This window comes from Oryctolagus cuniculus, chromosome 4 (assembly GCF_964237555.1).
Source record: "Oryctolagus cuniculus chromosome 4, mOryCun1.1, whole genome shotgun sequence".
Lineage (NCBI taxonomy): Eukaryota > Metazoa > Chordata > Mammalia > Lagomorpha > Leporidae > Oryctolagus > Oryctolagus cuniculus.
In genome coordinates this window covers 121,640,342-121,663,833 of record NC_091435.1, presented here as the reverse complement: position 1 = coordinate 121,663,833, position 23,492 = coordinate 121,640,342, and the positions used below count along the sequence as shown (strand labels likewise).

At 39.5% G+C, this 23,492-nt stretch overlaps 1 protein-coding gene across 1 annotated transcript in view; it reads left to right on the top strand.

The window, feature by feature from the left end:
* Window positions 1–15,699: 15,699 nt before the first annotated feature.
* Window positions 15,700–23,492, top strand: part of IQCJ (IQ motif containing J) — a 179,652-nt gene continuing 171,859 nt past the window's right edge. Inside the window, exon 1 of the mRNA XM_070073246.1 lies at window positions 15,700–16,333. Within this exon, the coding sequence (XP_069929347.1) occupies window positions 16,172–16,333 (162 nt within the window). The 5' untranslated portion in view covers window positions 15,700–16,171. The remainder of the gene's footprint in view (window positions 16,334–23,492) is intronic.

The following is a 23,492-nucleotide window of genomic DNA, read 5'->3' as shown; positions in this document are numbered from 1 at the left end:
TCCCTCATCAAGCCCTTATCCAGATTCAGCACTGTCCTCCCCAGTTTGGTTAAGTCCCTCTCATCAGGTTAATCAGCAACATTGGGAAAAAATAAAGGGCTACTGAAGAAATTATCTTCTACAGTGTGTGCATGAAAAACCAGATCTGGCTTCAGAATTCTTGGCAGACAGTAATAATATTCTGTTCAATCTCCTGCTCTTATTTCTCCTCTTTTTTTGTTGGATGCACATTATGTGTTTTTAACTTTACTTCTTTCAATTCCATAAAAATAATTCTCAAGCCCTATTGGGGATGAATAAATCCTCCTTTTCCTTTTAATTTTAATGAGTGTGCATTTTAGTGCATCCACTTAAAGGAGTTACACTGTGTATTAATCAGTATAAAGTACAGTTCCTGCCTTTTAAGGGTACAATGTGGCAGGAAAAGACCTGGAAATAGATTGACACTGCAATGTAAGTAGTGTTAAAATAACAAGACAATGCAGGACACTTAGTAGACTGAAGTGACTACAGTAGGCACTGACATGTAGAATGTTAATCTAATCCCCAGACAAAACCAGTATAGTATGTACCATTATTAACCCCGTTTACCATGGAAGAAGCTGAAGCAAAAGTGGTGAGGCAACTTGTCTGATGTGATACAGCCAGCAAGCTGCTGACCTAGACCTCCTTGTCTCCATTTTGAACCTCTTGATTTAGTGTGCCTCAAATCTTTCCCTAACTCCCACACTAACACCCGCAGTAGGACTTCCCTCCACAAGACCTGTAGGGGCAAGTTCTGGACTTCATAGCTCTTCTTTCCTGGCCTGGTTTTGGCTAGACCCATGCCTTTTTCCTTCTGATTTTGTACTGCAAGAACTGGTCCAATAAATTAAAATCTTATAAGATGGAAACAAGATAAGCTTGGAACATCAACCTTACAGTTTCTTTCTTGGAGAAAGAAAGCTAATGTGCACGGCAGCAGTAAAATACCACTTTTGGACTTTCAAATAGTACTGGAGTGCGGTTTTGGTGGAACTTGAGATCTGAGCCAAGGACTGAAGAAGTTTATCTTTCTACCATACCTAAGGACTATGAACTGTTTATAATATAAATTGGAAAATGTGGGGCCGGTGCCGTGGCTCACTTGGTTAATCCTCCACCTGCAGCGCCAGCATCCCGTATGGGCACCGGGTTCTAGTCCTGGTTGCTCCTCTTCCAGTCCAGCTCTCTGCTGTGGCCTGGGAAGGCAGTGGAGGATGGCCCAAGTGCCTGGGCCCCTGTACCTGCGTGGGAGACCAGGAAGAAGCACCTGGATCCTGGCTTAGGATCGGCGTAGCTCTGGCCATAGCAGCCATTTGGGAGGTGAATCAACGGAAGGAAGATCTTTCTGTCTCTCTCTCTCTCTCACTGTCTAATTCTATCAAATAAATAAATAAATAAGTACAAATTTTTGAATTTGTAATTTGCATACTATTTGGTTCTATATACACTTTCAGTATTGTATAAAATCTGCTTTGATTATTGAACATATACCTCAACATAGTTAAAAGTCTGATGGAGAAAGAAATCATGTTCCTGATCAACTTGGGAATATGACTTTCAGAATTACCTTTTCAAAAATGGGAATGTAGTTGGCTTCATATGTATTCTTTGTTTCCTTTCATATCTTTTATGGGCCTTTTAGAAAATTTAAAAGGAGATGCAGTTGTTTCTGGAAATGTAAACAGTTCTCAATAATTATCCTCAAATGAGTTGCTGGAGTTGTGCTAGCTTCCTCCATTGACTGAAACTGTTTCTAAGTTTTGGCTTTAAGTTCCAGATTCTTTTTAGGTTTAGAAACATCTATATATTAAAGAAGCAAGGGTCCATTTATTCAGTCATGATACATTAAAGACACACACACACACACACACACACACACACACACTGCTTTCTGTCTTTAGGCAATTGACTGTTTATTATGGGAAAACAAGACATGTTTATATTAATTCAACAATAGAACAAATTCCAGGAGTTATCTTAGCAACTAAGTGGAATTGACAGTGTACAAAAATGTTGTTCTGATAATGCAAGTAAAATTTCTGATCATCAGTTTATAGAATGGGCAAGGATTATAGAAATAATTTGATTCATAATTTTTCAAACTTGAAGTCAGTGGGTATTGCCTTTTCAAGATTTTTTTCTAATATTTGTGTAATCAGTTAATAGCTTTCTTTATATGAACTTCCTATTTTTATTTAAATAGCCATATTGTTCCATAAATGAAAAGAAACCTATCTTGTATGCTATGAATAAAGTCAAATGCAATAAGCATACAACAATATTTAAATTCTAGTTAGAGACTTTGCCTGTGGAAGGTCCTGAACTTTAAAGCCTACCCTCTCTTTGTTAAGAAGGAGATTTGCTGTTGGTAAGGAGGTGTGAAAGCTACACTAGCACCAAGCTGAGAATTTCTCCTTGATCTTCATAGAAAAGTTAAAAAGATCATTGAAAAGGAAATAATTTTCTTCCTTTGAGACTCAAATGTTATTTAACACTTTTTACCAACTGGGCTTCTACCCCCCACAAATATAGATCCCAAACTTTGGGACAAGTTAGCTTAATCTCCTTTGTTTCAACACTAGAAAACCTAGGTTCACAGAGCTCAATATTGGGTAAGACAACACCAGAACTTGGGTCTCCTGATCCCACATCTCATCCCTGCACCCTCTCCCTATAATAAAAACACAGAAGTTGGATGCTTTTCACACACTAGCTGTCCACATTGGGCATTGCCAAACTGACCTCTTTCTTGCAAGCAGTAATTTGGTAGTGGATCCCTTGATGCTTTCCTGCCTTCTTTTAGTGGATTTATTATTCCCTTTCCATACCTGCTTGCTTGGTTGTAGTTAAACATAGTATATGTTTAATTAGAATTGTGGAATTCCTTAAAATTAAGATAGTTGATTCAACTTCAGCAAATCAGTGACAAGGCAAAGTACAATCACTTTCCTCCCAGACACTCTACACTGCATGGGAAGTGAAGAACAGGTGGACTTCCCTTGTTAGTCTGGGAACTGTTTATTTCAACCTTGTCACAGTCTACCTGCTTGCTATTCCTAGTATGCTACCTCTCCTCATCAGAGAACTTCAAGCAAATATTCACATTATGCTCTTTAATTTTAAAGCTCAAGTAGGAATTAAGCCTACACCAAAGTAATACACCAGGGAAAGGGGTGGGCCAAGGCTTAGTACCGTTTTCTCTGAGACAATTCTCATCATACTTTTCCTAAGGTACTTCACACTTCTCTTGCTGTGAAAGACAAAGAGCCAGGCAGCAGCCCAAGAGGGTACAATTTAAAGTCACAGAAAAGCTTTGAATTTAAAGTCTTTTTTTTTTATCTCCAGGAAATAAATACTATCCTCATTGGATTGTCTCCGTGTTATTGTAGCTTTTATTATTCTTTTTCACTTGTTTTCTTGATGTACAGTTTTATTTCCTTTTTTACAAAGCAAATTTGCTTTTTTTGAAAAAGCAATTAATATCAAGTAAATAGTGGTCTGAAGGCTTTGAAATGTTTGGCCTTTGAATTAGTTTTCTATTGCTGCTATAAAATGTTACCTCACTCTCAGTGTCTTAAAGCTATATAAATTTACTTTCTTACATTTCCGGAGGTCAGAAGTTGGGCACAGTCTCACTGGCTAAAGTCAAGGTGTCAGCAAGACTACATTTCTCTCTCGAGACTTGGGGCAAAAATCCACTTTCCCGATCATTCCTGCTTCTCGGATGAAGCTATCCACATCCCTTGGCTTGGGGCCCTCTACCTCCAAGTTCATAAGCCCTCAGCGGCTGGTGGAGCCTCCCTCACATTGCATCATTCTGACATGAATTCTTCCTCCTTCCACTTTTAAGAGCCCTCAAGATTTCATTAAGCCTACTTGAGTTATCCTGGAAACTCTCCCTATCTGAAAGTCAGTTGATTAACAAACATAATTCCGCCTGCACCATTAGCTCTTTGCTGTTTTATGTAACACATCCACAGTTTCTATGGACTAGGATGTCCACATTTTTGAGGTGCCTTTATTCTGCCTAGTATATTTTCTTTAAAGCTATCTCTTTATATTTTTTTTAAACTTTTATTTAATGAATATAAATTTCCAAAGTACGACTTATGGATTACAATGGCTTTCCCCCCGTACCGTCCCTCCCACCCACAACCCTCCCCTTTCCCACTCCCTCTCCCCTTCCATTCACATCAAGATTCATTTTCGATTATCTTAATATACAGAAGATCAGCTTAGTATACATTAAGTATGGATTTCAACAGTTTGCTCCCACACAGAAACATAAAGTGAAAAATAATAGATGATTTTTTTTAAATGATGATGAAATCAGAGCAGACCTATTGTCATGTTTAATCCCAGTGAGAGTCAAGTTGGGAATTGATAATTTTTTTTTTTTTTTTTTACAGAGGATCAGTTTAGTATGCATTAAGTAAGGATTTCAACAGTTTGCACCCCCATAGAAACACAAAGTGAAATATATTGTTTGAGTACTCGTTATAGCATTAAATCTCAATGTACAGCACATTAAGGATAGAGATCCTACATGAGGAGTAAGTGCACAGTGACTCCTGTTGTTGACTTTACCAATTGACACTCCTGTCTATGGCATCAGTAATCTCCCTATGCTCCAGTCATGAGTTTCCAAGGCTATGGAAGCCCTCTGAGTTCTCCGACTCTTATCTTGTTTAGACAAGGTCATAGTCAAAGTGGAGGTTCTCTCCTCCCTTCAGAGAAAGGTACCTCCTTCTTTGATGACCTGTTCTTTCCACTGGGATCTCACTCGCAGAGATCTTTTGCCAGAGTGTCTTGGCTTTCCATGCCTGAAATACTCTCATGGGCTTTTCAGCCAGATCCGAATGCCTTTAGGGCTGATTCTGAGGCCAGAGTGCTATTTAGGACATCTTCCATTCTATGAGTCTGCTGAGTATCTCACTTCCCATGTTGGATATAAATCTTGAACAAAATATGAATTATAGCTGATTATAGATCAATCAGTTTTTAAATCAAATATACCTCATACAGATTAATATTTTCTGAATATAATATATTTGTATTACAAATGTTTGAATCTTTATGAAAAATCGCATTTTTTATAGTTAGGAGGCTAGCATTAAAATATTTTTCAACTGATTATTCTGTCTTAATCTTTTATATGTGTTTGGTATTTATTTGGATGTGAGGTTCACAGAGATATTAGCTGACCCTTTGGTATGTGAAATTTATGAAGTTTGGTTGTGATGTTCAATCCACTGGTGTTTCCTTCTGATCTGCATCCATCGTTTCTATGTTGTCTCTGCATTTCCTTCTACTGAAAACTTTTCAGCTTGTAATTACTGATCTCAACCCTTCCAATAGAGGGGCCCCAGATCCTCATTGTAGGGAAACAATTGTATTCTAACTTGGTCTGGCTTAATTTTAATTTTGTCTGGCCTAATCTAAAAGAATTCAGATTCTGAATTAATTCACTGCGCCAACAGATATTACAATTTGTTGTCTACTGTTCACAAAATAACTTTCAAAGAAGTTAAAACATGTTCTCTATGGATTTTCTTAACATTAAGGAAGCAAGATAAAAAATTAAACCAGCATAAGAATAATGTATTAATACAGATCGACAAGACTAGAAATGTCAGACAGCACATGCATAATGATTAATTTGGAAATCATTGGAACAGAAAATAAATACCATGAGTTCTGAGAAAGAATCACTGCCTTTGGGTTTGGTATACCTCGTGTCCACATATGACCCATTACCACCTAATTAACTCCATGAAATACGTCCCAAAAGCTCCGAGAATTCCTTATATCACTATTAACCTGTCCTTTTAAAAGGAAAATTTTGGTACTGTATTTAATAAGATTATCAAGTTCAAGCCCAGATTTGGAGGGATGATGACTGTTTTCAGTTATCAGGGTTAACAGGGTCACTGGAAGGAGGTGTTCAGTGTAAAATATTCACAGTGAGTACAAAGCAAATACTTACTGAAATGAAATGATATGGACTCAGCTCTTATTATTTTTTTCAAGTTGATACTTGCCTAAGTTTTGATGTTTACTGTTTAAATAACTTATACATTTATACATTTATTTTATTTGTACAACATTTTCTGACTATTAATGACTATTCAACAAAAATCAGCCTAGTAGTATATTAAGTAATATTTTATGTAAAAGAAATATTTGGACTACTTTTATTCATGCCAGACATAATTTTATATTTATCCAGGACATTGTTATTATTGTAGATGTCTGCAAGGGTTCATTTGGCCTCTAGATAATTTTAGCCCATCCTAGAAAATTTAAAACTAGAGAAGATCACTTTTGAAAAGCTGTTTTGGTTGTTAGTTCAGGTTGAAATGTTAAAGTTTTTAAACCACAGGCATTGTTCATTATTTATTATTTACATCCTGAACTATTCTCTACTAATTATGTTCTTGTTAGATGTATATTGCTTTGGGAAGTTTTAATTGCACTGTCTTTGACATCTAAAGACTTTTTATAGGGCAATCAAATTTCATTGTCTGACTCCTGTTTCTTACTTCCCTTAGACTGGTGTTTTCTTTCCATTATCTATAATGGAATTTTATATCAATGATACCTCTGTTTTTTATGTGTAGTCTCTATATGGTCATTAAAATAATCTTGCTGATGTGAAATGATGGAGTGAGACAATCAGAGAACAACTGATTAGTGGCTTACAGACAAGTCTTGTGACCCAGTGGAGAAGTGGGCTCTGCCTTGATTTTCTACCTGTGCTCTCTTTCTTCCCCGTCATATCTTTTCTCTGTTTACTTTTTATTTCCATTTTATTTGAACGAGAGGTGACAGGATATCTTCTGTGTTCTGGCTCACTCCCCAGATGCCCACAGAAGCCAAGGCTGCACCAGGCCAAAGCCAGGAGTCTGAACTTAGGGTCTTCCGTGAGAGTGACAGGGACCCAAGTCCTTGAGCCATCACCTGCTACCTCTTGGAATGTAGATTAGCAGGAAGCTGGAATTTGAAGCAGAGCCAAGATTCAAACTCACACGCTCTGATATGGGATGCGGGTGTTGTTTCAAGAGGAATCCCAACCACTGTACCAGATATCTGCTCCCTAGATACTGTTTTAAATTACGATTTTCTATATATAAGGTCATGTTGTTTGCAACAGAGATAATTTTATTTCTTCCTTTTTGATCTATTAACTCTTTTTTTAAAAACTTTTTTTTTTTTTTTTTTTTTTTTTTTTTTTTTTTTGACAGGCAGAGTGGACAGTGAGAGAGAGAGACAGAGAGAAAGGTCTTCCTTTTCCGTTGGTTCACCCCGCAATGGCCACTGTGGCTGGTGCATCGCGCTGATCCGAAGCCAGGAGCCAGGTGTTTCCTCCTGGTCTCCCATGTGGGTGCAGGGCCCAAGGACCTGGGCCATCCTCCACTGCACTCCTGGGCCACAGCAGAGAGCTGGACTGGAAGAGGGGCAACCAGGACAGAATCTGGTGCCCCGACTGGGACTAGAACCTGGTGTGCTGGCACTGCAGGCACCGGCTGAATCTATTAACTCTTGTAACAACAACAAAATAACAGAATCATCAAGCAACCTACCTATTTATTTGGCATCCAGTAAAGTATCTATTGAACAACTGTCTGAATCAGGCGTCCTTGAATGGCCCAATATCTATTAAAGATTATATTTCCTAATTCAAGAATTCATAATCAATGGTGAAAAATTAAATATAATAAAATCAATTTTAAATATACAAAAGCCATATAATCTTTGTCCAGATTGTATTGTCAAATATTTCAGAATTCTAAAGAGTATATCAGTGTTTTATATATATAAGAATTCTGAAAATGTAATTTCATTTGATTACTCTGCAAAGTCTACTGTTTTTACCTATTCTATAGGGATGGGAATAGTGTATATGGGGCTGGAATGGAAGCTTCCCAAGGCCAGAATCATATATCTCTGATTTACCTATATCTTTTGTCTCTGGCAACTGGCAAACCTTCTGACACAGTAGTGAGGCATATTTTTTTAAAAAATAAGAATGAGTGGAAAAACGTCTCTGTTGGGGCAGTTGACGTTGGAACACACATTTGCTTGAATCTAAGGTCTGCGCTTTCTTCACATTCTGAGGATGGCAGACATCCTCACTGTGGCACTGTGACCTCCCGACCCCGATCCTGAGAGCAGACTGTTGCTTTTTTCTGTCCTCTCTGGTACTCATGTCTAGAGTTTTTTCATTTCTTAGGCTTCGCCGAGCCATGACCTCAGTACAGAGGCCATTCCTGAAGCCTTGGTTTGGAGGGCAGCAACAGCCCTCTCCAGTTATTCTGTATGCATCATCTGCTCACTGCCTTCATTACTCCCATAGAACAGGCCACTATGTAAAATTAGCTTATTTGTTTTCTTTATAGTTGTTTCCCTAGCCTACTGTGTATAAGCTCCATGAGGAGAGTGACTTACCCTACCTTTATTCTGTCTATAGTGCCTGGTGCATAGTTGATGCTCAATACATATTTGTAGCATAAATCAATGAATCACAGAATAATTTGATCACCTTTGATATTCCCTCTGCCTGTGTTCATGGCCGACATCACTAATCAATCATGTCTTTCTCTCCTGCTCAATCCAACGTCATATTCAGAAAAATTTGCAATACGGCCCTCTAGCCCTCTAGATACTTTGTAGTCAAAGTGTGACCCATTAACCAAGCACCAAAGAACTCATTATAAATGCAAATTCCAGGGTGTAATTAAGACCTATTGGAACAGAACACACATTTTGACGGGATCCCTTCTGATTCTTATGCCCATCAAAGTATGAGACATATGACTGTAGGAATTTAAGACTTGTCTAGTCCTTTGGGCTCGGTGAATTACAAGGAGCTCCTTTTACCATCTCTGTGTTCTCCTTCATTTCTTTCATGCAGAGATAGAGCCCCAGCTTGGCATTTTGATGTATTAGTTGGATTGACCAGATATTAGTGGAGCTATGTGGAAAAGCTTTTAGAAAAGAAGGGCTGCAAGGGCTTAAAAATAAGAAATTTGGCTTGCTGTAAAGCTGGACAGAAGCTATCCCATGTCAAAATGAGCAGGTGAAATTGAGATAATCTAACTGTGGAAACAGGTCAATGTGTGTGCATCGAGTTGGAAGGATCCCTGGTCCAGAGCAGAACTTACCTCAATAGAATGGATAGGAAGGAGAGAAAGGCAGAGGAACCAGAATCAGGCTTGAAGGCTCATATGGGCAGAATAAGGCTACACTGGATCTAGGTGAAGATTTACATTAGCAGTTAAATTCAGAAAAAAAAAAAAAAAAACAAAGAAAATCTGTCTTAAAATTGAACAGAGCAATTGAATTTCATAAGAAGGAAGTTATCAGTGTTTTCTGTGAAAAATAATTTTACTAGGTAGTAAGGAAACATAAAAATTTCAGAAACAAGGGCTTTTACAAAGAGGTTTGATAAATAGCCCATGAGGTAGTTAACTTGTTCAAATTTTGCCATCAGGAAATCACAGAGAAGAGCATTTAGCTGAAAGGGTGCAGGACTCAAGAAGGCCCTCCTTAGACCCTGGCAACCAAGGGTCCCTGTCACGCTTTGAGCCCCAGGGACTAGTTTGTGTGTATCTCTTGTTACACCCTTCCTTTTGGGGTGAATAATCCAAAAGAACCAGGGAGACATGCCCACTGGGAATGTGCAAAGTGACATAAAGTTGTTTCCAAAGCCTGTGATGATCTCTCCCTAGTCTACAGTCTTAGGGGCAGAACGTAGCCAGGCTGAGGGACGTGCAAAGGAGATGTCTGGGCATGGAGTCATGATCTGAGTGGAGACTTAGGTCTTGTCTTCTGGCTTAGCCCACACACAAGCATTGGATGCCCCAGATAGTACTGGATGGAGGTTTGGGAACAGGGAATGAGCCTAAGAGGAGGCTGGGAAACTCCAATTACATGATTGCTCTGGGGCTGGTTCTGGACTCATTGATGTTGTTGTCAGTCAATTCTCTATTCCACAAATCTTTTTCCCCCTTAGGAGAAAAGATGTCTCCATAACTTATGAATTTAATTAATTTTACTTTAATCTTCAATTAAGGAAGTTGAATGATACACAGCTGAATGCAATATATTTACTGATTCTTCAAACGTGCAGGAGGCACCAATAAATATTTGCACTCCCATGGCAGATGTGAGACTAATCAGAGGGCTATATGTGAAAATATAGATTAGACTCAGCCCCTGTTCTTAATGTACTTTTTCTTTATAAATGTACTTTCATTTTTAGAAAATATCTTTTATCATGAGAGGATTCCTAGGATACTAAAATTAACCACCGTGTGATTGTAGCGTTTACAGTAACATCATGCTTGCATCTGGCATCTGTGTTTGTCTCCTTGTTAATTCCTCAACCTTTCCATTTATTTTTCATGTTCACAAAGGTTAATTGACATCGACTACTGTTTATGTGAGGAATTCCTTGGTGAGTCTTAGTGGCGGCCACTCTGCAAGGTTTCAGTTCACTTGAGCAAGAACTTTGATAGTCAATCTGCAAGGCTCTCTGGAAGCCTAGCACTTAATTGGAGTACTACCACTGACTGGGCTGTATTGTCAGGCTTGGGGAGAAGGTTGATTTTCTCATCTCACTTTTTCCTATAGCTTAATCCTGTATGCACTGACTGCCTCTTAGAGTTCTTATAGGCCTAGTCCTCTTTTGCTAAGACATTATGCTGATAAACCAGTAGTGATGTATTAGTGATAACTCTAATAGGTTGGGCTGCACCCTGAAAATATGGCCACGATACATTTGTGTGCTGTTGTTCATTTCACATGGAAATTGGTGTGAATAGGTGGTTTTTCACACAACAATGCTGTGAAGTAGGTAGAGCATCACTTCCTCCTATGCTGGTCCCCTCTACATGGTGAGAGACTTGAGGCTAAGATCCTATGCTAGGTGATGGAGCAGCAGCTGAGACCCTTCCATCCAGTGCTGCTCACTGCACCAGACGGCACACGGGCCGTGCAGTGGAAGCCTCCCTTGCTCTATTTGAGTATCAGCAACCTCATGGATGTCACGCTTTGGGTTGGTAATTGACTCCTAGTCACTCACTTTCCATGCCTAAGATTTCTGTGGATGGTGCTTGTACGTTGTTCTCATGCAAGTCCACTGACTGACATTTCAAAGCTTGCCAGGATTGGCACCTGCTGCTGTCACTCAAAGCAAAAATACATTTGCCTTATAGCAAATATATAACAATAAATATAGAATGATAAATGTGTACGTGCATGTATTAATCTCATGATTTTATATCAACTGTCACTGTCTAGAATTGATGTAAAATGATAGATTGGAAGAATTTAACCTAATGTTGATGGTTTGCCTGGCAGGAGATGTGAGGGAATCAGATCAGATTTCCCTTAGATGAATAAGTGCTCAGGGTCAAATGTCTGTTACTCTCTTATAACCTTTGCCCTTTGAATCCAGAGGAGTGACATCTACATGTTAGGGAAGTGGGACTCAATCCCAGCACCGCAGCTTCCCGTTCCAGGCCAGCATAGTGGCCGAGGCTTCACTGCAGGCCCGTGGCAATCTGCCTCTCATCTGTCTCTCAGCTCTCTGGGCCAGGGAGACATCTGTCATTGCTGGCCTGATGGCTGTGCCATAGTCTCTGGGGATGGGTAGACATAGCAGCCTCTGAGCTTCCAGGCCTTCTGTCCGAGATGGCCTGCCCGCTCCAAACAGGTCTGCCCTTCAAGCCTCCCTTTCGTGGGCTCAAAATAGGCCCGAGCATGGGTGCACACTGCCAAGGGTGTGGGCTTTCATGGCTCTGGAGGAACCTGGGCGGCTGAGGTACTCACTTCCTGCTGCCTCTGACTGGCTTGATGAGTGGGGAATGTGAGGGCGGAGCCAAGCAGTGAGCATGAATTTACAAAAAAACAAAACCCACAGGTGCGATCATCTTGCCAAACTGCCATCTATGCTACTGGGGCTTTGAGAATAGATGCAGTTAGCACTGAAGGTGCTGGCAGGGAGTTGCAGCAGCCCACGGGGCCCCTCTGGATTTAGGTGCGTGCTAGGCAGCTGCCCATCAGCATGTATGGAAGTTCAATTTATGTCTAACGCTGTTTTCTGGGAGTCTTGAAGCCAAAACCTATTAAATCAAAGAGAATCATCAGGGAGAACAAAAGGTAATCTCCTACCCTTAAGAGACAAGCCCTAATGTTGTTCCATTAACTGTCTGCCTTAAACATCTGAATGGTTTAAGTAACTGGAGTGCATTTGTCTCCTTGTCTCTGTTTTATTAGGCAGGATGAACATCAGACACACACAAGAGTGCATACACAAACACACACACACACACACACACCCGTGAGGGTATAGCCCATGTCACTATTTATCATTCATCATAGTATATGAGATCTCTGTTATGAAATGTTCTGTCTCCAAAAACAGATACTGATTTTCTTTTAGAAAAATATCCTTGGCTAGATCTGTAGATCTTTAATTAAAATTCCAGTTGCTCTTTAAAAAAAAGGTTACTGCATTTTAGACAGCTTGGGTGTAAAACAGTGAGACCAGGAACCAGAATGTTTTGCAGTGGTTTGGAAGAAACTGTAAGCACAGATCAAAGGGCTTCCTGGGCTAGCCTGATGGGTCTCAGGGGGTGGCTCATGGGGTGAGACCTGCCACATAATGAGGGCCAACCCATCAGCCCCAAGTCCCCAGGTTTGAAGGTAATTATCTGAAGCACTCACAGATTTTCTTGCTTTTGTGCCATTGACATTGTCTGAGTTCTTATGAACAAAAAAAAAATGAGAAGGTTGTTATTAACTAGTTAATTAATTCATGTATGTTTTTGGTTATTCATGGCACTATAATTGTCATGTTCCTCACTAGACTGAGCCACATGAAGGCAAGGGGCCACATCTGTCTTGTTTACTTCTGTGCCCTTGACGCCTATCCCAGATGTTCAATACAAGCTCATGGAATGAATGTGGAGGCCTGTGGCATACTGGACACAAGGGATAGGAAAGTGACAGAGACAGTTCCTGTCCTTAAGGGGCTCACAGGCTAATGGAGGTACCAAAGGCCACTGGAACTTTTGATTATTTTAACACGAGGTCCTCTTTCTTGGGTGACTTATCAAATGCCAGGCACTTTTCAGACGTTTACCTTTCAGAATAACTTGATAAAGTAGATAATTTTTTTCCAGGGCAGGAAACACTATAAAGGGATTTAGGTGGCTCACTCAAAGATACGTGGCTACTAGCCGAAGAATCCTGCCAATTCAGATCTGTCTCTACATATTCTGCAGTATTACCATCGCTAAACATGTCCACCTCCTTTTTTTCCTTTTATATCTTTGTGCTTCCAGGTCAAGATTTTCTGATGTCATTGATGGAAAACTAGGAGAGATAGACAAAATTATTTTTTCCAAGAATATTCCGCAAGACAGTTTATATTTTAGTGGGTCATCTGAGTTCTGTCTTCAAACTGCACGTCAAGGTCCCATTCTTTCTGATTTAATTGACTGCAGAACAATGGGGAGAGGTAGAGGGGGCTCTTCCAGTCTTCTGTGCTGACAGTTGGTAGAGGGAGGGGCACACCAGCATCTGAGGATGGCACGGCTGTCTTCTCTCTCACATCTCTGAGGAGTGGCACAAATATCCTCCACCATGAGAGCTTTGGGCACAGAGACAGGGGAGCTGCCTTGTGGGCTGGCTCTGAACTTACCTCCTTAGGTTTCCACCTGTTCTCGGCGCATCTGCTGTGGCAGGACCGAGTGGCTTCTAGTTGTGTCACCGCTGGCTTGATAGTTCCAGGAGCTGCCACAGAGGGCTTCTGGGGGGCAGTGGAGGCAGCTTCTGTGGAAAGATGGAAGGAGTTGACAGAGTGAACTTTCCTCATGCTGTGGCTTCCTTGGTAGTCTTTCCATGGAGAAGTATAAAAGGACAAGCCTGTGAAAGCTGGACACAACTCCTCAGCCTGAAGGTTCCCCCACCAGGCTTCATTTGCTGGACAGGTACTTTAAACAATGAGAAAACAGAAATCAGAAAGACTGAGTCCACATCTCAGCTCTCCCCTGCTCACGTGCCTGTGGGGTATAGAACTGGAAGTATTTTGGCAGACTAATCAGAGACTAAAGCCTTCCCTGCCCTCCAATTCTAGAGGTAAGAAAACAGAGGCCCAGAGAGGTCATGGGAATAAACTAAAATATTTGGGCTTTCTTCTACCTTCAGGTTTGGCTTCCAAATCCATCTAGAAGCTATGGTCTCAGGCTTTGTGTCAAACTAGTTTAAGTAGAGGCATCTCCTACGGTGGGTCAGCCCACAGATATCCAAAATTGGTTGTCAGTTGGAGGTGCTGTGTTGCTATAGTCTGAAGGCAGTGACTGATGGGCTGCCTTCCTCCCTCAGTGACTTGAAGACATCGTGACAATGGTCTTGAATTTCAGGTGATCCTAGGGAGAGAGGGAGAGGACTTGGCCAGAGTCACCTGGGGAGATTGCTCAACCCACACATGCAAGCTTTGCTGCCTCAAGCCATTGAGGATTAATGCAAAATGAAAGATGTGATGGTGGTGAGCAAGGGTATATAAAGTAATTGTGATGTGTCGATCCCCTACTGAACCTGCAGCGGTACTGTTGGGCGGTCATATGCACCTTGAAAAACAGTCTTAAGTGTCATTATGTTCTGGGCAGCATCACGTGCCTAATTCAGTAGATACTGAAATTGAATGAGTGAAGCAAATGCCACCGGAGAGAGAGAAACAAACCTAGACTGAAAGGACCAATGACCGCAATGTGAGGAAGACTATAGTCTTCTCAGTACAGGTTTACTGAGCCTGCTTGAAGGTGAGCCTGGCCTTCTTTAGCATTCTTCCCATTGACTCTCTCTCAATAAAAATAAATACTGTTCTGCCCTTGACCTTAAGAGTTAAAATAACGAATAGCTTAATTGGACATCATTAATTCCACTTTGAATTTATTATAGGTAAGTGTGGCCTTGGAAAGAATTATGCCTACGCTCAGCCCAGGGATTTTAACCCTGAGCCTCCCAAAAGTATGCCTAGAGTAAAACAAATTCGGTGGGCCTCCCACCTCCTCCCTGCCATGGAGATCACACTTGCTGTTGAGTCCAGGCAAATAGCTATTTGCAGGGTTGGATGGGGAGTTAAGTCACATAGGCACAATGTAATAGGACAACATCCTTCATGGTGACATTGTCCTTCTCCTCATTGCATTTGAATATGGATTGCCAGTGTGCAATGCCTGCCAACCTCATGCTCTGTTTGTAAGGTTTCAGAGTTCTTCAGACAATGTGAAGTTCACATGTGCTCCCCAGAAATTATTAGCCTATTTGTAAACCTAAACAACAAAAAAACCAGCTATTGTCTCTAAGAACTGAATTTGCCAAAGCCTTTTTCCTCCTCCTACTCTTAATTATGTATGTATTTATAGACTTGAGCCACCTGCCTGCTCAATGCTTGCTTATAGCTGTATCTCTTCCATGCCTGCCTCTTAATGGCTCAGGGCTCTTCCTTTATACTCACTTGGCTTCAAACTCTATATTTAAATATCAGGACTCAACTAAGCTTCTGAGTATTAAAACATTTTTTTTAACTTCACTTTCTTGAAAAGCTGTGAACAAGCCTTTTAGCATTTTATCTGGACCAAACAGTAGTGGTTTTACATGAAAAACGAGAACTCTGTAAGTAAATCTGTGTATTTATATGTCTAAAGTGTGTTATAAAAAGAAGCAATAAATCCAGTTTTCTACATAAAAAGAATTAGATTTTCCAGTTTACCTCTGCACTGGGATTAATAAAATGTGCAACAAATAGCTGGTGGAATGATCCATTTGAAGTTTGTAAAGCATCTGGGGAAGCTAGCTGGAGTAGCCTTTTTATTTTTTCAGAAAAGATGCCTGCTAATTTTTTGATTCAGTCTCGTTCCTGAATGACTGTTTAAAAACGAGCTGTGAGAGACTGTTACCTGCCCATTTCTGCATGGCTGAGCAAATTCAGCCGCAAATCCAAGTTTCTCTTCATTTCCATCACTATACGTCTCCAAATGACAGAGAATTCATTCCTGAGCTGGAGAGGAGCCAGAAGTTTCTCATCTAGCTGTCTGTGGGCTGCCTTTTTCTTTCCCCTCTTTGAGGCTTTCTGATGCCTAGAGTGAGCTCAACTCAAAGGTTTCCAGCCTCACACTCCCTCACATTCCCCCACGGTCACATCGAGCTCTGTGATTCGGAGGAATATCGCGTGCCAGCATCCGGCTTGCAGGCTCCTTTTACCTGCAGGTGTTCCAGAAACTTCAAAATGCGTCTGGTAATGTATTTGCTCCTCTAAACATGCCACTTTGGTGTGCATTGTATGCAGCTGCTTATTATGTTTTAAACATGTGTCTTCTGAATGACATGCATGCAAAAGCAGATGGCAAAGGGGCTTTGCAGAACGGTGTGGCTTAATTACTGGCTGAGGTGCGTGTGTGCATGTGTCCTTGTTAATGTAGGCACGTGTGTGTAAATATTTATTATTTATGTGCACATAGGTCCATGCCGACAGATTTCACTAAAGGAATTTCATTGAAAGCTCGACTTTTTATGTACATCCAGGTTTCCTAATCAGATCCGTAAACATCTTACACATCAGCAGCAAGTAGAGGAAAAATACATTTTTCAAATCCATGCAAACAGCATGTTGTAGACACCCATTTAAAAATCCCTCCTTTATTAGAAAGAAATGTATATATGTATGTGGGGTGTGTGTGTGTGGTGTAGGAGGCATGGGTTTTGAAAATTTGGAGAGAAGAGTTATCTTGCTGCTGCATGAGCATTTCTACCCCGCGTTACCTTCCTTCTTAAAAGTCAGTAATCACTGAGGGAAGAGATGTGGTTCTGCTTTGGAGGAACCCCAGGGGATGCTGAGCCGCAGTGTTCAGCAGGCATCTTAGGTATTCTAAATATTAGTGCTTGAATGATAAGTAGGTGGGGTAGGTTTCCCACTGCCGAGCCCTGCTGCGTTTTCTCACTTGGAGGAACTGTGTTCCCACTGCACATTTAGCATGTGCCTGTGTTGATTGAACTCTGGTAAAGCAACACCAGAGTGCAGGCTCATAAATCACACTATTTATTTGCTAGGGCTGGGTGCTAGATTCCAAAATTAAGAAATTACTTAGCAATTAATAATAAACCCAGCATCCCTTGTCTCATTGGGTGAGATTTACGTCCCCGGGACTGGCTCTTCTAGTTACAAAGACGAATGATTTAAGGTTTAGACTTAATTGCTATTTCCAATCCTTAAGCTACAAAGATGCTTGCAATATTTTATTTAAAAGACTTATTTTGAAAAATGTGTACGTGTATTTCTCACTTTGGTGGTGAGCTAATTATGGCTATAATGTGCTGTGTTCTTAAGAAGAACAACTTGTCTTGATTATTGCTCATTTGTTATAGAAACTTGCTTCTTCATAATAATTCTTGCACTGTGTTATGCCTTTGCTTTTGAGATCAATAATTATTAATTGTTGTAAAGATGATAAAATAATGTAGCAAGTCAGAATTCACAAAGAAAAGTAGATTGAAATAGTGATTTTCTAAGAAATTAAATAAAATTGATTTTCACTAGTGGGTTTTCTAAATGTACAGTAGATATTGATATTTGAAAACAGAAGCATCTTAAATATTCACTTACTAAGGGGATCAGAGTAGGATAGTATTAATGCTCTAAGTTTCTTGCTACATTTAAAAAGATGTAGTAAGTAGACTAATTATTTTAAATTGGCCAATAATTTTTTCTTCATTGTATTGATTATGAAGCACACAGTTGGTGTTGATTTTATTTGAATTAGAGATGACTGTGAACTTTGGTAAGATACTTTACTGAGTGTAACAATAAAAGTGAATATTCTTAAAAGTCAATGTGAAAAATACTTTTCCTTTTTTTGTTCAAGATTTAATACTTTATTTCTTATAGAACCTTATACTTAGAGGATTATGTATATGTCAAAAATTATTTAACTATCAATATTTATTTTATCAATCATCTTCAATTCATAATTACTCAAAGTAGTGCAATAAAAACACATCTCAGTGTGTAGAGATGATTCCTTGAAAGGGCATATTATATTAAGAGCCATTAAAAACATGTGTAGGCTATTACTGTTATCTATTGCTGTATGGAACTGATTTTTATTTTAAGTGTGTTTCATTTCCAGTGTTACAAATGTATCTAAGATCCTGTCCTATTCAGTATGAGAGTCTGGTCTTTGAATGTAAACATACTGGTGAAGGTTTCAAATTGAATGTTGAATGATGTAGGATGACTGAAGACTTAGTAACATTTTTTGGATGTATTACAATATGTATTAATGTATATCAAAAATATTAAGCTATGTAAAAGCATTCCCGACATTCAACCACATTAGAAAACATTTTCGCCTCACTTTTGAAGTTGTTGGTGATCGTATTTGCAGTCAGTTTCATAGCTGTAAAAACAGGCTTTATTTTTCTGAACTTATATGGAAAACATTTGGTGCCATTTTGTAGCATATATTGTATGTACTAAACAGTAGGAATGTCACACTTGCCATCTGTCCCTAATTAGTATTTCCTACCAGGTTGTAGATATATTATAGACCAGATCTTTATTTTATAAAACAGATTTATATGACCCTAAATACCTAAATTGATTGTAAAACACTTTCCCTACCTAATAGTTTCCCCATTATATGACTGAGATTGTCTCAGCAAACATTTCATTTTTTATGACTTACATACAATATGAGGACTTTAAAAGTATAATTTGTAGAGTGACCGTGCACCCACTGCTGAAAACATCATCCTTTAAGCATCATGTTGTCAAGCTGTCTCCCTTCCTTAAGGTGAAGGGTAGTTAAGGAAGGATAGGTTCTGTCTAAGGAAACTGGAGATACTGTTCCTGCTGTTTTGTCATTGACAATTGTGTATGGAAGTGTAAATATCATCAACATGGTTTAAAAATTGTGTTATTCTTTTGTTATTCTTTTGTTTTTCAAGATGTCACAATCCTTTGCATTTGTTGGTGGAGATGAACAATTACATTTTTGATGGGGGAGCAGACTGGAGAAGAAATATTGTCCAGAGAAAGCATATTCTTAACCAAGTTATGAATGAATTGACAGGGAGGACAAAATGCATTTGGGTAAATGGAAAAGAAAGATGGGAAGAAACGGATCATGCAAGATCCAAGAAAGGAGAAGAGAAAGTAATGGGAAATCAAATTGAAAGAAAAAATTATAGCATAGAGTTTTAAATTTTTATTTATTTATTTATTTATTTCAGACTCTTTCTCACTCTCCCACTACCCAATTAACAAAGCAATAAAGATAATTTATTCAACAAGAACAGAAAAAAGACAAAATATGTTTGCAAATAAAGATCCATATACTATACGATTGTGACATATAATTGAAAACCCAATTTTCAATGAAAGGAAAATAATAGTAAAAAAGTTGATGCTAAATAAGTTTAGGCACAAAAAGGAATAGAAAGTTTATATTTGCAATGCTGTATGAGGAGCTCAAGGCAAATATTTAATTGCCCTTAAAACTGAACAAGATATAATCATCTAATTTGCATATTGTTCCAGGCTGATTTGTTTTACTATAGAGTACAGGAAAACATTTGTAGTAATATCACGTTAGCATCCATGGTGTCAAAAAAAGCAAACTTTCAAGAGCTAATGAAATTAACCTACAAAGCCTGCTAAATAAAACCATATACACAGACGTATGCTTAAAACTCTGTAGCAATCAAAAGATAAACTCCGGTAACATGTTCTTTGTTTTGTGACAGTGATAACATAAATTTGATGCCCCATTCATAACTAGGGATGCCAGACACAGAAATACAGGATTTGCTCTCTGACCTCCAGAGAATGGAGGATTCGTAAGCCAGTGAGTAGAAATCCCCTTCTTGGTTCCAGACTTAGGTGCTGCACAGTTTTCCTGATTGCATCAAAACACAAAAGGAATGAGATGCTGAGCCATGAAAGGGAGAGCACCTGGCTCTGTGGGCTTTGGTGACTTTGTGCTTTGCCTTCAAACTTCAAGGCAGTGATCTAAAGCAGACATAACCCCTCATGACAGACTGAGGAAATAGGTACCATTGATTATTACCCATTTTACACATGAGGATACCGTGGTAAACATCCTAGGGACCAAGCCCACGGTTACTACCCTGGTCTTGGTGGTGTGAGCAGAAGGAGTGATTAATGGGGACTTCCCACGTAGAAGCCTTTCTCTGAAACTCTTCTTCTTCATACAACTCTTTTACACCCCTTATGTCCTTGACTCTTTCTGTATTCAATAAAGAAATACAGTGGTAAGTTCAGGAACCAGTGCCAAACTTTTTTTTTTTTTTTGATGGACTGATAATGAATTCCTCACTGGGATTAGAATTATGATGCTACCATATTGTAATGGTATACATCTCTACAGGGTGGAAATCTACCTGCGCATTCTCACCTATGTCATTCTTTCTATACTGGCTTTGTTGATATGTGGAATTAGGAAAAAATAAGTCTGCATTCAGTTTTGGTACACATTGGACACTTTGAGGTGACACTTTATGGGAGGCAGCAAATTGCCACATGCATTTGATTAAGGAAACAAGAACATTCTCATTGTACATAACTCTGATGAAGTGAAAATAGGGTGTGCTCTGTTTGGTGACAGCAACAATCTCCATGTTGCCACCTCATACGTCTCCTGAAGTCTCAGTTTCCTCATCTGTAAATGACATGTAGCTCCTATAAGAAAGCACACTGCAGTAGAATAATTCAACAGATGATGCTCTGGATCAGATGTCCCTGGATACAACTCCTCGGCCTCTCACTTTGGAAGCCACATTAACATCTCTGTGGAATGGGAGAATAGTCCCTTGTGTTGCTGTGAGGGTGAAATTGTGCGTGTGTCATTCCTGGCACAGTGTAGCAACACAGGCTAAATGCATGAGTGTCTAAACACCTGACTGTGGACCCAGACTCCCTAGGTCCAAATAGGAACTCTATCACTAATCTTCTAGGGGATCATGGGGAATTTACTCAACTTCTTTGTGGCTTAACTTCATATCTAAAATGCAAGCTATAAAAGTACCTTCCCTATAGTCATTGGAATAGGCACCTTAATGCCTGTGAAGCACTCCGAACCGTGCCTAGCACACAGAAAGCACTTCATGACGGTTGATTCCTTCTTTATGGGATTCAGTTTACCATGACAGTGTTTCTTCTCAGAGTGCGGAGCCTCACATCCACCTGAGGGCAGACATTTCCAGGTTCCTGTTATCTAAGACTTAAAATATCTGTTGTAATCCAGTGTCCACTGAATCATAGAGAGTATGCACTTCTGTTTCATAGTTTCTTCTAAAGTCTGTGCTCATCATTGGCGGAGGTGCGGCTCTCCTCAACCAGTGGTTGGGGGAGAGCAAATGAGCCTAACCACCTCAGGGGGCCATTTTCAGTATCTGTCCACATTTTCAATTCATAGCCCTTTTGGTTTATCAATTTTACTTCTAAGAATTTTCCTAAAGATATGCTCACATAATTGAACATGTGGTTAAGTTGGCTGCAGCATCATTTGTGATGCATAAAAAAAAACTATGAACAACTAAATATCCACTGAGCGAAAACTGTCTAAATAATTTACGGTATATTCATGCAATGCAATGCAGCAGAGGGGTTTAAAACTGCTAGAGCCACACATGTGGATTTGAAAAACCACACAAACAATGTTTTATGAGAAAAAAAGCATTTTTTTCAGTGTAGCTTATAGTATGAATGATACTATTAAAATAGATATATATTTATATCCATTTTTTGAAATGGAAAATTTATCAAAATATGTATGTGAGATTATTGGGAATGTTTACAAATTGCAAGTGGATATGTCTGTAGAGTGGGTGCTTTTGTCTTTGACTTTGTGTATACTGTTCGAATTTTTAAACATGGTCATGTATTTTTACAATTTTAAAGAGTGATTTTTAAAAATGGCCAAGAAAAAATTTTTTCTCCCTACCCATAGAAACTAGTTTTTTTTTTTTTTTTTTTTGAGCAATTACTCCTTCATGCAAGTATAATCCTAAAGCTGGGTGTAGTATTTTTGGATAATTGAGCCAACTATCATTTTAAGTTAAAACAGAATGTGTATCAACTCTCTGCCAAAGCTCCAATTTGCTCCTAGGGAACAGAAACCAAGAAGACTAAGGAGATTTCTTTAACATTAAGTCACAGGAGAGTCTTAATTCCTGTGGCAAAATTCCTCCTGTTCAAAAGTTCACGCACCTTGAGAGGAAATATTAAATCAAAAGCAGGGGATGGGAGAAAGGAACACTGTGTCCATGCCTTTTCCTCAGGACTTATTAATGTGAAATACGGGGAAACATTACACATGGGACTTTTTACATTAAGGTTTCTCTGTATTTCTAAAACTTCTGGCTCAGTCTTTTGCAAAATGCTATATAAAAGTTACTTTGCTTTTGGATTTTGAGGGCAGGAGTAATTTATATGCATGGGGTAATCAAGATTTCTTGGCCCTTTGTGCTTTTAAAAATGCTTACATATACACTGGCTCTTCTGATACGCACAAATGAGGTATTTAGGTGACATATTATCAAGCTCATTTTCTGCACAGGGATCTGAGGTTTGGAAAGGTTAAGTGACAAGCAAGTCAGAGTGGAGCTAAACACCCAAGGCTCCTTGGTTATGTTTTGGCTGTCCTTACTACCAGCAGCCAAGGACACACTGTAGAGCAGAAATACTCCTAGGGTTGAAAAGTGGCTTAGTATGCTCTTGGAATCATTTTCACCCTGATCTGGGAATACCCAGAAATGGCCAGTTGAACTTTCTCCCCAGGTAAATTATAAACACCCTCATTTAACTGATTAAGTGATCCCCAGTAAAATCCAGGTGTATTTAGGTTCCCATTTTGAGTCTGTCCCTTACTAGCTATGCAATTTGAGCACATTGTTCCTCCATCTTTAAAATGGGAATGTGATAGCTTTAATCATCCAGGGCTGCTGTGCAGAGTTTAAGTGAAATAATGTAGAGTGTGCTTACGTGAAAGTGCTTGGCAGGTGCACGGCACATAGCAGAGGGTCAGGGACAATGGTCATTATTCATAGCTATAAATGAATCAGTCCTGGTTGGTGCAGCAGGCAAGACTCTGACAGAGGCCAGAGCTTTGGTTCACCTGGAGGCGACTGCCAGGAGGCATAGCACACAGAAGACACTGATCAGCTTCTTCCCTTTTGAAGAAAACTTAACCTAGAATCAACTAATCAGAGGCAGAAGGGTTTTCTGAAACTTTTCTGCACCTCAGTGCAGAGGCTTGGGTACCCCCGACTGAAGAGATCACCATTAGTTTGAGACAGAGCCCCCTAGTTTGCTAGTTAATAGTGGCGCAAGCTGGGCGAGAAAGGCCAAGTCACCCAGGGATTTCTGACTAGGGAGA